At 35.3% G+C, this 15,840-nt stretch overlaps 1 protein-coding gene and 1 pseudogene across 21 annotated transcripts in view; one reads left to right on the forward strand and one right to left on the reverse strand.

The window, feature by feature from the left end:
• TRIP12 (thyroid hormone receptor interactor 12) overlaps positions 1-15,840 on the forward strand; it is a 129,378-nt gene that overhangs the window by 41,085 nt on the left and 72,453 nt on the right. For 13 of the 21 annotated variants that reach the window (XM_039855301.1, XM_039855300.1, XM_039855306.1 and 10 more), the window contains 2 exons: positions 9,119-9,241; positions 10,040-10,842. In XM_039855301.1, coding sequence (XP_039711235.1) covers positions 9,119-9,241; positions 10,040-10,842 — 926 coding nt within the window. The remainder of the gene's footprint in view (positions 1-9,118; positions 9,242-10,039; positions 10,843-15,840) is intronic. The other 8 variants (XM_039855315.1, XM_039855320.1, XM_039855316.1 and 5 more) reach the window with 2 other exon arrangements.
• LOC120597362 (uncharacterized) lies at positions 4,351-4,469 on the reverse strand (annotated as a pseudogene).

The following is a 15,840-nucleotide window of genomic DNA, read 5'->3' on the forward strand; positions in this document are numbered from 1 at the left end:
CCTTCATCTCTTTCCATAATTGAACAAGACATCTTCTCTTCTATTTTTCTCTTTTCCTTCTATAATTTTTTGGGCTATAGCTGATCTGTTCCTCTCTTTTCTGTTCTCTTTTCCTTCTTTAGGAAATCACTCTCTTCCACTGCTTCTCTGTTGGCTTGCCCTCAGGGATACTTCCTAGCCCTTTCCACTTCTAGCACAGGTATTTGTAGTCTCCCCATCCCTCTTGGCCATGCAGTAGCGTTTTCATTATATTATGTGTTTCGTCTTGTTTTTCTCAAATGGCGGTGGTGGGATTGAATTCAGTTTTACAGCAACTTTGGTTAGGATTGCCGTAGCGATAGTTTCTTTGATATTGTTTTTGTTGTAAAAACAGCTTGTTGAGAATAGAAAATTGAGAAGCTTTGGGAAAATTCAAGGAAATAAGATCAATTTAATTTGACCATCTAGAGATAACTGTGGCTAATATTTCTAGTCTATAGTTTTACTCCTTGATTTTTGTTTGGTATGAAAGCCCATGATTTAAATTTGGGCCTCTAGTTTTTTCCCCTAATTTTTTGCTGTAAAAATACATTTCTGTTCCCGTCATACTTGATTATAGCCCTGATTTTATCAAGTTAAATTCCATAACAGGGTTTATAGGACCTGAGGATATGAATAGTCTGGTGCCTTATAACAAATTGCTAAATTGTCTTTCAGAAAAATCAAACCACTTTATTTATATGTCTTCTTTTTTTTTTTATTGGACAAGTTTATACTCCTACTAATTCTTTGAGAGTGCCTGTTTCTCCTTATCCTAATCAAGAGAGCATACCATTTTTAATAAAAGTTTGTGGAAAAAGAATCCTTTTGGTTAAAGTTAGCATTTCCTTGGTTATTATAAGCGTTGAAGATCTTCCCACATGTTGGCTGTTTTTACTTACGAGTTGTCCATTACTGTCTTTTATTTTAATTAGAAGATGCTTGTTCTTTTTTGATACCCTTTATAGAAAGGGTATCAACCTAATGATATGGGCAAATATTTTTGCTAGTTTTATTATTTGTTATGGTATGTTTTAATTTATAGAAGTATTAAAAATTAGATAATTGTCTGTCAACTCTTATTTCTTCCTTTGTTTTCTCCATCCCAAGAGTAAAATTTTCTTCTTAGTTCTGTTGTGGTTATATTTTAGTTTTACTTTAATCTGTCAGATTTTTTAATTGTGTGAGGCAATGCTTGAACTCAAATCTACCCCACACCTCACCCCCATTAAAAAACTTATCTGTAATTTTTAATAATTATTACAGAATAAAAACTGAATATGAAATCTAAGTTTTAATAGCTTTTGGTTAACAGTGTCAGAGCAGGGATATTTTTAGCGGCATTAATTATATGAAAGAAATAGATTTGTGTTTTGCTTCAAAAACTATTTCAGGGGGTGGGATACAGAAAAACACTAAAAGAAAAAAATATTATCCAGACTTAAGTCTGTGTTACCATTTTTGATTTTGTCTCATTAAGTACAATTTAACCTATAGCTGATTACACTTTAAACAGTTTTGGATCCTGCTTTTTTAAAAAAAAAATCAGCATCCTAACAAATATTTTCTCATATCATGAATTTTTTAAATTGTTTACAAACGATCACATGATTTACTGAATCAGCATACAATACTTTTCATGATTGCTTGTCAGTTTTTGGATGGTTATATAGTTGCACTGGGGAAAGGTTTTGCTTATGCATAAATGTTTGCATTTCAGGTATCTCTTATTAAAGATAGAGTCTTGGAAGTGAAATTTTTTTGGTTGAAAGGAGTTTTTATTGTTAACTTGTTGCACATAAAATTTTTTCCTACAATTTCCTTGTCACCATTAGGAAAAAGAGCACTTTTTCTCATCATTCCATTTTTGTTATCTTCATTTTCTTGCTAATTTGATAAGGAAAAATTGCATTAATCTTATCAATATTTCTATAGTAATGAGATTAAACATTGGAAAAACAGGTTTGAGGAGTGAGGTCTGAGTGAGAATACTTTTTGATGCGTGTATACTTAAAAGTGCAAATGTCGTTAATCTCCCTTTGTACCAGTATACAGGCGAACTGCCCTTCTGATTCGCTGAGCAGCTAGTAGCCACTCTTAGAAGAGTAACCCTCTTTGTGGAATGATCTCCCTCAGTTCTTCACTCATGCGTTTCAGATGATAATTACTCTTTTCCAACGAGATCTTGCCCTGCTCCTGGCTACCCATCGCCTAGCCTCTTAGCAGAGCTGGGAGAATCTGCAGTCTTTCATCTTTCTGAGCTTGGGTGGTCATGTGATCCAAGCTGGGAAAAAGCTGGGAGCTTTTTCCATTCTGGTAGCAGAGAGAAGGTGTGAATATGAAGTTGGCAATTGCATGTCTCCTGCTTTATGGAAGAAAATGGACAGATAGAGAAAAGCAAATACGTTAAAGAGTATGTGTGTATTAAATTCTGACAAGTTTTAGTTCTTTGTTCTTCAGAGCTGTGTTGACTCTTGCTTTCTTTAGGCTTGATTATTTAGCTATTTTGCTTCTGGAGATGATGCATGCATTATTTTGATAAAACTTCTTTTGACTTTAGAGTTAAGAGTCCTGCCTTAGTGCTGATTACAAACTTAGTATAAGATTGTATTTATCCATTTGTAGAACATCATGCTTGTGAGCACCATACTAGATGTTAGTTATAAAAATGAGAGTAGAATAGAATAGCTTTTGTCACAAGTAGTTCCAACTCAGTAGGGGAAATGGGCTTGCTTGTAGGTAATTATTAGAGTCAGGTGAGAAACGTTTCTAGAAGATGATGTCATTGATCTGGGTTCTGAAGGTTGAAGAAGGGGTACATGTTAGCTATACTCTTTAGTTGACGTGTGTGGAATCATCATTTATTTCCAGAGTTTGGATTTCATTTCTCATTATTCTGTTACTTGTTAGTTTGATGGTAATAGTAGGTGTTCAACAAATACTAGTGTGGGGTAGAAATAAGATTTATTTCCTAGGCATTTCTAGGCATAAAAATGTGACTTTCTTTTACAGAAATGGTCATGAAATGACAATTAGAGAGTTGAACTGGGCCATGATTTAAGTGGACTGTGTAACAAACAAGGTGGGCTAGATTATACTATAGTGACAGTTTAGCTCCTTAGTGTTTGTATGTTACAGCAATCCAGCCACTAGACAGCTTTCCATCCTGGATCATTTCCAGGCTCTCTGTTCCATGTCTACATGTTTAGGTATTCAGGTATCTTTGCTGCAACAAAATAATATGGTAAATTTCCCTGTGGCTCTCCAAGGCTTACCCCAGAAGTGATTCATTTCCTCTTACATTCCCTTGATCAGAGCAAGTTACATGGCTGCACATAAAACCATTCTACCATGTTTCTGGAAAGAGGAGAAATAGAATATTTGTAAATAGCACATTATAGCCATCACAGGCTGTTTAAACTTCATTTTTTAACTTCTTCCATATCTACAGCAGACCATTTATTTCTCTAAATTCTGCTTAGTACAACATAGCCATAGACATACTGTGTTGGTCTCCTCATTCTACTTGATTAAGCGGTATGGGGAGCCTTTCTTTATAATTGTTGTGTTCTGTCTCTTTTTTTATCCCAGCCTTTGCTCAGTGAGATGGAAGTTCAAGCTTCCTCACCTTCAGGAGGAGGAGACTGTTAAGGGGCGACATACTACATGAAAATAATGTCATTGTTTCTTATGACTAAATTGAAGTCATTTAAGAAAATGATTTATACTGGAGTTGACAAGGTGATTTGGGCTTGGCACGTTTCAGAAATGGTGAATCTTGGTTGCAGAACCATATGTATCCACACTTTTTTACTTTTTAGTTCTACAGTAATGATGAGACAGCTAGTCATCATTTTCCTAGGAGGCAAGATTTATAGTGTTGTTAGATAGTGGCATGGCTGCCTTGGTCTGAGGAGGACAGGGGTTACTTTTTTTCCATTTGGAAGTTACGCATGTTAGATTCTTAATAGCTCCAATGTCTTGGACCAACAAAGTAGTATTTTATGTTTTATAATTTTCTTTGCAGTATATATTTCTTGCATTAATCATGAAGTGTGAAATTTTGTCCAAAAGTCACATCATAAGCATATTGAAAACCTATGTCAGCTGCATAAATTATTTCATATCCTTAACTGAGGGCTTGCTCTGATACTTCCATTTTTCGATACTGATGAAATCCAGTGTCCACACCACTTTGTATAAGGGCTCTCTCTTTTTCAGAATGCTTTCCATAAGAGTATCAGTATGACTAAAAAAAACGAATATATACAAATTCTTCTTCAGTAAGTGAATAGCAAGTCTTAGCATTACATATGGAAGGCTGTTTTTTAACGCCTACAGCACCTGGTCTTCTTAGGTGATCTCCCATCCAAGTACTAACCAGGCTAGACCCTGCTTAGCTTCTGAGATTAGACGAGATCGGGCATGTTCAGGGTGGCATGGCCATAGACGGGCTGTTTCTTTTATGAAATGCAGAAAGCAAGAGGGTTCCTTTTTAGAAGATTGAAAGAAAATGTGTTTTCATCCATTTTTCTCATATATTACCTCTAAAGCCTTAAGCCATTTATTTTGATCTGTATACAGTTAGGGACAGAAATACCAGCATGGATAGGAAACGTTTACTGATCACAGATGCAGGCCTTTCACTTTGACCATTGAGCCCCGAGATGCAGCTGTGGTGTTTGAGATTTAGGGAGTTGGAATACCTGGGCTCAGTCTTTCTTTTCCAGTCTAGGGGCTGTATGATTTTGGGCAAGCCTCATTTTCTCAGTCTTTAAAATGGAAATATATACCTGCCTTAGGTGCCCTTTGAAGAATAAATTGGATACTGTGTTTAAATAATTAATGTAATGCTTATCACATAATCACACCTTTAAAAGTATTTATTCTATCTGTGGTCCGACAAAGTGTGAACTAAGTTTTTACCCAGGTATTTATAAAAGCCAATGTAGTTCATAAAATATTCAGTACTGCATCACTATTCTGTCAGTAATTAGTAATTTACTTTGACTATCTTGGTTTTTACACTCACCACCAAGTGACTTTATTTGGGAAATGTTGGGGAGAAAGTGAGCTCTAAGGTTCTCCTTAAGGTGCCACATTTACCTACAGTTTTGATTACATTCAAGCCTTATAGTTTACTCACCCATCTTCAACTTACCCACATCATTGAACATAAACAATTTTGATTTTGGCTGCTTCTATCAATCTGTTATTGTAAACTGTTATAAAGGACAAAATCTAGATCCTTTCACAGTGCATTTAGGCACTAGCCTGTCCTTTCAATATTGTTTCCTAATGTATCTCTGTGCTCAGGGGAGTTCATATCATTTACCAGGTGCCATTAGGGTTTCACAATTTCCTGCCTCTGCCTTTGCCTATCTTCTGCTTTTGACTGGAATGCTCTCTTTCCTCAGCTTTTCCTCCTTGAGGGTGTGTTTTAAATGCTATGCAGTCTGTCTGTAAAGCCCATATTATCCTGCTAGAAGTAATTTCTCCTTTTGTTGGAAACTTTATAGCACCTGGCAGATCACCTTGTTTTATGAGACTCTGACCTCTGAGGACAGGGACTAGACGGTGTCATTCATGTTTACATGCTCTGTCGTGACTTGAATATATTTGAGTTGGCAAACCTAACAAATCTGTGGAATCGAGTAGCTTGGTACAGACATTCTCAACTCTGTCAGCTTCAATGCTCCCATTCTGTAAATATCTTTATTATGGTGTCCCTTTAGTATCTTGAATTAGGAAATAATATAAAATGGCCGCCTGCACAGTTTAGAATCATCAACATAATATACAAGAATTTTAGAAGGGTAAAAAAATAAATGAAAGGAAAACAATTGATAACAAAACATCTCAGTAGGTAAATTCTTGGGGGTATTGATATAAGGTGATACTATATATTCAGTTGCTTGTATCTATATTTGAATTTATTGAATGTGATAGCTACAACAGACTTAAATGCCATTAGCAGCATTTTCATTGTAGACTTTCAAAATAATGCATGACTCTTGGTAAAGCTACAAAAAACAAATGTAATCTTGTTGATACCCATGCATTCCTGGAAAATTTAACATGTATGAAAACCATGCAAAAACCAATTTCATAAATTCTAAGCATATTTTTCACCTATGTCATGGGTGAAGATATATGAAGACCTTACGAAAAAAACATCTTCATGTATCACCAACACTATTTGAGATATATGGGTCATGAGAAAGTTTTTCATTGTGTCTGACTGTTTTGTACATTGCATGAAATCCCCTAGTTATAGTCCACACCTGCTAAATACCAATAGCACTCCTGTTCTCCAACATATGTTTTCAAAATGCTCCCTCACTGATATTTAAAACAGTTTTGTAATATAATTAAGGAGTTCCTTACTCTAAATTACTGAATCATTTGGGCTAGCATTTGGCCATCACTAAACATAGGAACATTGGTCAGACTCTAATCAGCTTTGTGACTGAAATAGAAAAACAGTTCATTTACAGAGAACATTGGTGAGTTTTTTGTTTGAAGTGGTTCAGTTGAACTTTCTACCTTGATTACTGAAAAATCAATGGCTTATATAACATGCGTTTTATAGTGTTATAAACAAAGTGTTTAATATTTGGGAAACAAAACTATAATGTTATAAAAGCATCAAAATATGTGTCTGTATATACATGAAGAAATTTGAAGATGTAATTAATCCCCAAATCATTTATATTTGATAATATGTCCATGTATTGAGTTGCGAATCTGTCATAGAAATTAATTTCAGACAAAATTTAAGACCTGTAGTATAAGGAGTTAACTAGCCACTTTCCTAATTTTTCCTAATTCAGATAAGAATGTGCTCTTTGATAGAGGTTTTGTTCTCTTTTAGATTCTTCCTGTGGACTAGAGATGGTTTTTAATACTTCGTGCTACCAAAGATTTTACTGAATTGCTGTAAAAGTAAATTAAAGCATTTGAAAGGGATAGTCACTACATATGATTTGCCTAAAAGTGAACCAGAGGCATTTGAGACTTGGTTTCAAATTAATCTTGAAAGCATATAACCCAGAATTGATTGTAGTTTGCTCTTTTCAGTGTGGGTTTCTTTAATGTGAGTTGGCCCATGTACACTTGTTGGCAAATAGGAAAATGATGTCAGTATAATATGAAATAGTGTTGGTTTACAGGCAGTTTTCCTTACAGTGTTAATATATGAACTGAAATGGATATAGACCTTTCAGTTAAAGAAGATTTGATAATCTATGACGATCTTATGAAAAATCTGAAATTCTTCCAGAAATGATTTAAAGAAATCATTTAGTGCAAGAAATAGCTAGTTCAGTAGATTCCAGAACCACTGCCCTTTGTACTGTGTTAAACACTCTCAGGAAGCTCAAAACCATTTACTCCAGTATTTGTAAAGATAGAAAAAGTCAAAAGGGAAAATCTGCCCTTGAGATGTTTGTTTAATTTTGTCGAAGCTGGTCTTAAAACATCTTTAAAAGTTGACGCTTAAAAGGAGAAAGTTACAAAAATCAGACTCCAGAGAGTGGACCCAACTGTGATAACTGGTACAAATGTTAGTGGAGATTTAATCTTTTATTAAAATGATGGTAATTTTGTTAGGACTCTCATTACAAAAATAATATAAGTTTGAGTACTCTGAATCCGATCTTATTTTCACTTAGCCCAGTTATTTTTAGTGGGCGATTTTGCAGAACGTGAGTTTTAGGAACACCCATACAATGATATAGAAGCTCCTGAATCACCCCCACCCACACTTATCCACCCACCCGTCCTTGGGCTATAATTTACTAAATGGACTCATTCTGGTGCTTCCTAAGAGTTTGTTATGAATTTTACTGTACTGTTCTTTCTAATTTGATTTATAGTAGATATAACTTTTACTGATTCTTAAACACATTATGCTTTTTAATAAAAATTAATGTTGAACATCAGGGTTCAATAAATGAGGGAGTGGGTAAAATGAACTAAGAGAAGACATCAAGATTCATTTAGTGTTGAATGCTGTGATATTCTGATAGACTATCCTAGATTGGGCATTATTATTTTATGTAGATTTACTTTATAGTAATCTGAGCATTAATAATTTATAAATGGTTATAATAAAAGAGCTTTGGTATTAATGAAACTTATTATCATTAGAATATGCTCTTATGTTACATGATTTACATGGATGTTCGCTGCGAATTACATAAATTCCATCTGTTAATATCTCACCTCTATAACGTCAGCTTTTCTGGGTACATATTAATGTATGCCTCCTTTGCTTATGAAAATCTCATGTAACTATTGCCAAGGGTTAAAAAAAAATCTATAACAACTGAAAACAGTTTCTTCATGTCCCTCAAACTTGTTCTCAGAACAATGCTGACATAAGGATTTGATTTATTATAAGTATAAGCCAGCCATGTATCAATGATGGAATCTTTTGAATGTATTTGGAATATTTTGTTGTAAATTCTCTCTAGGACTTGGTTGTTCGTGTACTTTCTGTTGGTTACTGCTTTAAATTATTAACAAATATCACTCTTAATTTCACGTAGGTTTATTTACTATTTAGTACTTCTAATGATTTTCTGTGTAAAATAAGTTTGAGGATTACTTATATCTGCCTCTGCATTTACTGTGTTATCCTGAATTATAATGTACAAATTTGGCATTAGTATCATTTTAGGGATCACAAATTGTCGTTCCTGTAAAACTTTTAAACTATTTTAGTCACATTGTCTATTAAAAGTAGTGTTTAGGTCTAAAATCTGGATTTGCTTTTTGCAAAAATTGGGCATATTTAATGTCTACAGTAAAATTGCAGAAAAATTTATTATTGGTTAAGCAACTATAATATTATACAATTATGACAGCTGGTAAAATCTTAACTGTAGTATTGAGAGAGTTGATTCTAATAGGCAGTTACTCTTGCCAGATTGATTATCTGATAGAATAACAATTATAGAAATATTTGGGAAGAAGGTGGGTCAATAATGAAGAATTGGGGAACTTTTTTTAAAAAAATGAAAAATTATTTCACTTTCAGTATTGTATTTGCATCTCATTTTCCTGATAGATTTCTGTTTTGATTTTCTGCTGACAGGTCACATTTAGGGCAGGCAAAACATAAGGGATATAGCCCTCCTGAGAGTAGAAAATCTAATTCTAAGGCACCCAAAGTGCAGTCTAATACTACTGAGCTGTCAAGGGGACACCTTTCTAAAAGGTAAATCTTCACATTGCTTATACATTTTCAAGGCAGAAGTATTTGCATATTAATCATTGCATAATATTAAAACTTACCAGGTTATCCCAAAATGTTATGATACCTGTTTTCATTATTTCTCTGAGTGTCACTTTTTGCATTAATACAGTTCATCAACTTTTGCTGTGATGTTGATGCAACATGCCCTAGACAATGCTTTTTTTTTTGGTATGTTTATTTAGAGAGCTCTGAGGTTCCCCTTTTGCTTAAGAAACCATTATAGGCATCTGAAATTGCCATTTTATCATTTTCTTTAATTCTTAATTGTCAGAGCCATAGGTCAATGATTTCTTTAGATCTGATTGGTAGAAAAGGAATGTAACTAAAGATTTAATACTATAGACAGAAATTTCTAACTTTCATTTCGAAAGTGTGTAGTTTAATGTTGTTTAAAATAAGCTTGAACAAAGAGCATCAACATTCTAGTTTCAGCTGGTTCTGAACTGTTAAGCATTCTTTTCCTTGCAATCCTAGTTCTCATTTTGTTATTGGGAGTGTTGGTGTCAGTAATCTTTGGACTAAAGTGTTAACCTGATCTCTTAATATTTTACCACCCAAAGTCAAACCTGCCTCTTTTTTTTCTTTTTCAATTTTGAACCATTCAAAAAGCTATTTTTATTTAGTACTTGACATATCAAGAAAACGTTTGTACTTGTTTTAAAGCACTTCCGCAGATTTGAGAAGTTAACAAATAAGTATTGTATGATAGGTTTAATAATGTTAGGCTGATATTAACTCTCTTCTTATCTAACCTCTTAGAAGCTGCAGTTCATCATCTGCTGTCATAGTTCCACAACCAGAGGATCCAGACAGAGCCAATACTTCAGAAAGGCAAAAAACGGGGCAGGTGCCTAAGAAAGACAATTCTCGAGGAGTGAAACGCAGTGCTAGTCCAGACTACAACAGGACCAATTCTCCTAGCTCTGCAAAAAAACCCAAAGCACTTCAGCATACTGAATCTCCCTCAGAAACAAATAAGCCACATAGTAAGTCAAAGAAGAGACATTTAGACCAGCAACAACAATTGAAATCTGCACAATCGCCATCAACAAGCAAGGCTCATACCAGAAAGAGTGGGGCCACTGGTAGTTCACGGAGTCAGAAAAGAAAGAGGACAGAGAGTTCTTGTATAAAGAGTGGTTCTGTGTCTGAATCAACTGGTGCCGAAGAGAGATCTGCAAAACCTACCAAGCTGGCTTCAAAATCAGCCGCCTCAGCCAAAGCTGGGTGTAGCACCATCACTGATTCTTCTTCTGCAGCCTCTACTTCCTCCTCGTCTTCTGCTGTAGCCTCAGCCTCCTCCACTGTACCACCAGGTGCCAGGGTAAAACAAGGAAAAGACCAGAACAAGGCCAGGCGTTCCCGTTCAGCATCCAGTCCCAGCCCCAGAAGAAGTAGCAGGGAAAAGGAACAGAGTAAAACTGGTGGCTCTTCAAAATTTGATTGGGCTGCTCGTTTCAGCCCTAAAGTTAGCCTTCCTAAAACAAAACTGTCTCTTCCAGGGTCTTCTAAATCAGAGACATCAAAACCTGGACCTTCTGGATTACAGGCCAAATTAGCAAGTAAGTTTCCGTTATGGAAAGAGCCTTTTTTTTTTTAATTAATTGGGTTCTCTTGGTTTGTCAAAAGTGATTATGTATACAAGGTAGTCAGGTTTTTTTTCCCCCTCCTGCACTTAGATCTGTTACTGTACCTTGCCTACATAACACTACATAATAATTGATACCATATTTAGTTTTATGGAGACATGTAAGGAATGCTTTCTTATTAATAAACCATCGCATTTTAATGTCTTAATTGTTGCAGCATCTGCTACTTATTTCCTAATATCAGAGTGGGACATTCCTTTGGATATTCTTCTATAATCAGATACAAAATTATTCTAGGAATGAATTGCTCTTGGCCAAGATTGGAGGTCAAATGTTCTTTTCGGTTGTGTACGTTCCTGATGTATGGAAACACTGAGCTAAGGTATTAGAAGAAATGTACCTTAGTATAATTAAACCTTATTCACATGTTTTCTTATGGCCTTTAAGGAGTTTAGTCTAAAGACAAATACCTCTTATGTTCCATGCACTGGGGCTCAGGGTCCTAGGTAAGTGGTCAAGAATATTACCCCCTTGACGCTTATAGTAGAGTAGAAAGAACTAATGTTTGAGAATAATACAGTAAGTAAGGAATCAAACTAGATGGGAGAAAGGGATCTTGAAGCACATTCTTCCTCTCTTATTTCCAAAAGACTTTTAGAAAGCCGGATGTTCATTGCGTTAGAACTTTTGAAAAACCTTTTCAATTATGCAGTTACTGTAATACTAAAGTGTTTTCTTTTTTCTATTTTAGAAAACTAAAAAGCAATTTTTAAAGCATTAATTTTTTTATAATTAACCAGAGCTTGATTTTTTCTATTTTGAGCCCTCGTAGAAAATTTCAGAGCCACATTTTCATAGGGCTAGAACTTTTTCTTGGTTATTAGATTTTATATAATGTCCACTAGTATTATTCTCAAAGTTTAGCTAATATTGAATCAGCCTAACTTAATATTGAGTTAGAGCTTTTAGCTCTGTTTAGTTTAACCCTACATTCTATAACTACTTTCAGTTGATTCAATATTAGCTAAACTTTGACAAGAATACTACTAGACACTAAGTAAAATCTTATGTTTAATCTATATCATAGGGTTGTTGTGAAGATAACATCTTTTACTATAGATTGTAGAATTTTGTTCCATTTAGTATTTTAAATATATAGTACATCGGTATAAAATCTTTGATTTTGAAGGTACTGATATTGGATTAAGATTAAGATTGGTGTCTTGAAGTCAAAAGAGTAAAAGCCTGGGTTAAAAAGTTAAAAAGGGACAGCCAAGTTAAAAAAAAAGTTAAAAATTGGTCCTGCCAAGGTTTCTTGACAGTTGGAGTTACTTGTCTCTGCTTTTATATCTCCTACTTTGTCTGCAGTCCAGTAAAGTGGAAGCATTTGTGCATCTTTGTGATGCATGTCCGTCTGTCTGTCTGTCTTCCATTGGTAACTGTGCTGGCCCTACAGCCAGTGGGCCAGGTTGAGTTTGCAGCATGTTTCATGGGATTCGCTTCTTACCCTTCTGCCTTCCATTCTGCCTCAGCTGAAGAGCTCATCATTTTCAGTTCTTATTGCTAGAAGGGCCCAGGGCCAGGTGAGAGCAAATTGTTCTTGAGTGTCATGTCCTCAGCTCTTCCAGAGAACAGCTTCCTCTTTTTAGAGAGAACTCTTTTAACATGATTTTTAAAAGAAAGCTGGACCGTACCATCGGCCAGTTAGTTAGTGGGGTTTCCTTGGTAGTGAAGTTTTGGAGAGTTTCGATGCTGCCCCTGTGCCGTAATAAAACCAGTCCAGGCATTCTCTCAGACTCAGTCTACTCTACACGTGCTCACAAACTGCCTTAGTACTTTAAAAGTCTATGTGTGTTCTATGGTCACTAATATTGCTTTTCCAGTTTCACTGCCACTGTCCTAGTTCTGAGCTCTATTTATAGCCTAAGTTATTGAAACCAGAGAAGGGAACCAGTATTTGTTTAGCATCTAATAAGTGCCAGGCATTTTACATATGCAGTTAAGTTTAATACAAAAAAAAAAAGTAGTGCTTTACTCCAAGGAGGTGAAATAACTTGTCTGAGTAACATCTCACAAAAGGCAGGGTTAGGCGTCAAAGATGGCGGGAATGTGTGACTTAGAAGCAGTCGCTTTGTTTGTCGTGCCACTTAATTTTCACCCGTGTTCTCCGTGTTTTACTGTTGAACTGTCTTGGAACGTTAAGAGATGTTAAGATCCCAGAGGAAACAAGTTTCTACTTGATTCTTCTTTATTGGTGCTGCTTCATCTTTAGGGATGAATACTGTGTGAATCAGGGATCTATATTCTCCCATTCACTACATATTTGCTTCTTTTCAAATAAGTGGAAAACATTTCAAAACAGAATAGTAAGAAATAAATGTGCTTACAAGTGCCTGACAACTTGTAAATACTTTACATGGATCGTCTCATTTACTTTTCATCAGCCCTATGTGGCAGGTGCTCTTCCTATCCCTTACAGGTAAGGAAACTCAGGGTCAGTGGTCAGTTTTCCTTTCGAAGGTCACAGAACTGAGAAGTGATAGAGCCAAGAGGCAAACCCAACCATCTGGTTCCAGAAATCACTTGCAATAATAGGACTCAAAGGATTGAGTAGATTTGGGTGAGCTAAATCTCGGAAGGCTTCCTGAAGTCAAAAGGGCAGAGTGAAATTGAGGCGTGATTAAGTGTGCCAGTCACTCAGGAAAGAGTTATGTAAGAAGCAATACTGCAAGAGAATTGGGCAGTACATTAAAATTGGTAATGTTATTTAAGAATATAGATGCAAAATGAGGTATCTTAGACTCTGGGTTTCAAGTGATGGTATTTTTTTGCTTCTCTCTCTCCTCCTCTCTCCCTCTTCTTTCAGAGCTGTTAATATAGAGCTAAAAATCTTGGATTTAAATCCTAGTTCTGCCATTTTATCAACTGGTGACTGTGGGAAAGTTTGTAAACTTTTCATTATAAAATGGACATAATAGTTTTTTGAGGGATAGATAAATACGTGAGGAGGCTTAGCACAGTGCACAGTACCTAGAACGCACCACTAGATTTCGGATGCACAACTGAAGTTGAGTATTTCATAACAAAACATTTAGAACAGTGTTACCAGTTTAAGGAGTAGCTATCCTTAGATTTTGAAGACCCTGGTGTAAAGTTATGTTATTTCCTGATGGTTTTGTGAGGTTGGGCAAATCACTGGCAACCTAATCCCTAATTTTATTGGCAGAATGATAATATTCATTCTCGTGTGGCGGCATAAATAAAAGAATGATTGTGAAAATAGCTTTGTAAAATTGAAATACCATATAAACATTTAATGGTGAATTGAGAGTTGTTTCTATATATTTGAAAGGCTTTTGTTTGTATGCAGTAGGCTTTTTTTTTAAAGGTTAACCCAGAGAGCAGAATTAAATTCAATGGGTAGAAGTTGAGAGACAGATTTCTGATTAGTATATCTCAGGGAAACAAAATTTGTAAAACAAAATCTGTACTCTTTGTGGGATAGAACTCTTTGTGAGATAGAACGCATACCAAATTTGGTAGATTGTTTTCTTCAACTTTTAAGAATCCCTGTACCTGTTAATCAGAATGTGACATTTCCTCAGGTAAAGGCTCATTCTGTGATTGGTGAGTAAAGCTTCATGGTCAAGCACATTTTCCCCAAATTATAGGAGTAACAGTACTTACATGATATTGTGTGAAACCCATTTCCCCATGGTCAGATATTACTCAAGGAGATTCAGGTTATGTATTATTAACGTACGGAAAACTGAAAAATCTTACGGTAACTTTTGCTTAAATCGGTATTTATTAAATTTATTTGACCACCTATTACTTTGGTAGATAGCAGCGGTCCCTGGACTGTCTTTGGGAAATGATATAATACGTTCAGTGAGGACACTTCAGCAAGACCATTTGTAGTGAGCTGCTCTGGCAACTGTTGAACAGGCTGACGAACAGGTTCCTGGTGAGGAACTAGGGCTGGCAGGAGAACTAGTGAAACAGCTAGTTCTGTGATGCGCTTCCCGAAGCCTTGCGGCTTGCCAGCTACAGCTGATCAAAATAGCTCTGGGACAGAGGTCACCCTGTATCAATTGGTAGAGAAGTCTTGATACCCAGGAAGGAGAGGGTTATGTGACAGTTTTTAATGAGCAGTAGGAAATTATTATTGCTATGTGTTGTTTAAGTGCACAGACATTCTTAAAAATGTATGTAGCATAAATGTAAAACCAGTGGGGCAATGTCATGATAGAAATGATTTTTTAAAATATTTTTATAGTATTTTAAATATAATATTTAAAGATATTTTTATAATTTGGCTTCAAAACACATTTTGCTAATCTACCTTTTTATAAGCTAATTTTGAAATAATTTGCCTATTTTAAAGTATGTACTGTCTAAATAGAAGGTTATGGATGACAGAAATATAAGAAACAGTTTGTGATCAAAATCTGGGTAATTATGCAACTTATTTATAGAAAAATTTAAAGGTATTATATTTCCAGTCTGATGTGTCTATTTGTAGATCTAGTCAGCAGTAGTTACCAGCTTATTTCCAGCTTGAGTTTCAAACTCTTCTGGTGACTTGCATGCAGCCTGTGGCCATTATTAGAACTAGACAAGAACCAGGCAGATGCCGAATTCTGGGAAGGTAATTCTGCTTAGATTAGGACTCTTTCCATTAACTTGAGACATGATGCTTTGCACTTCTAGAGTGAACGGAGGAAATGAGAATGAAATGATCAGGAGAAAAGAAGTTAAAAGATAAAACTCTTGATTCACCGAGTTGGGTCTTGTAGGGTCATCCCTACTGAGTTTAAAAATTGAATTACTTTTTAGCTTTGTGAGGTATTGAGAGTGAGGAGCTTAAAGAGAAAACGTTTGAGTATTAAAAGGATTTATACTATTAGGCAGCTGTTAAAATATTTTAAACTTAAAACTTTAATAGTTCTAATATGTAACCACTTCGAA

Source organism: Pteropus medius, unplaced genomic scaffold, assembly GCF_902729225.1.
Source record: "Pteropus medius unplaced genomic scaffold, Ma_sr-lr_union100, whole genome shotgun sequence".
Lineage (NCBI taxonomy): Eukaryota > Metazoa > Chordata > Mammalia > Chiroptera > Pteropodidae > Pteropus > Pteropus medius.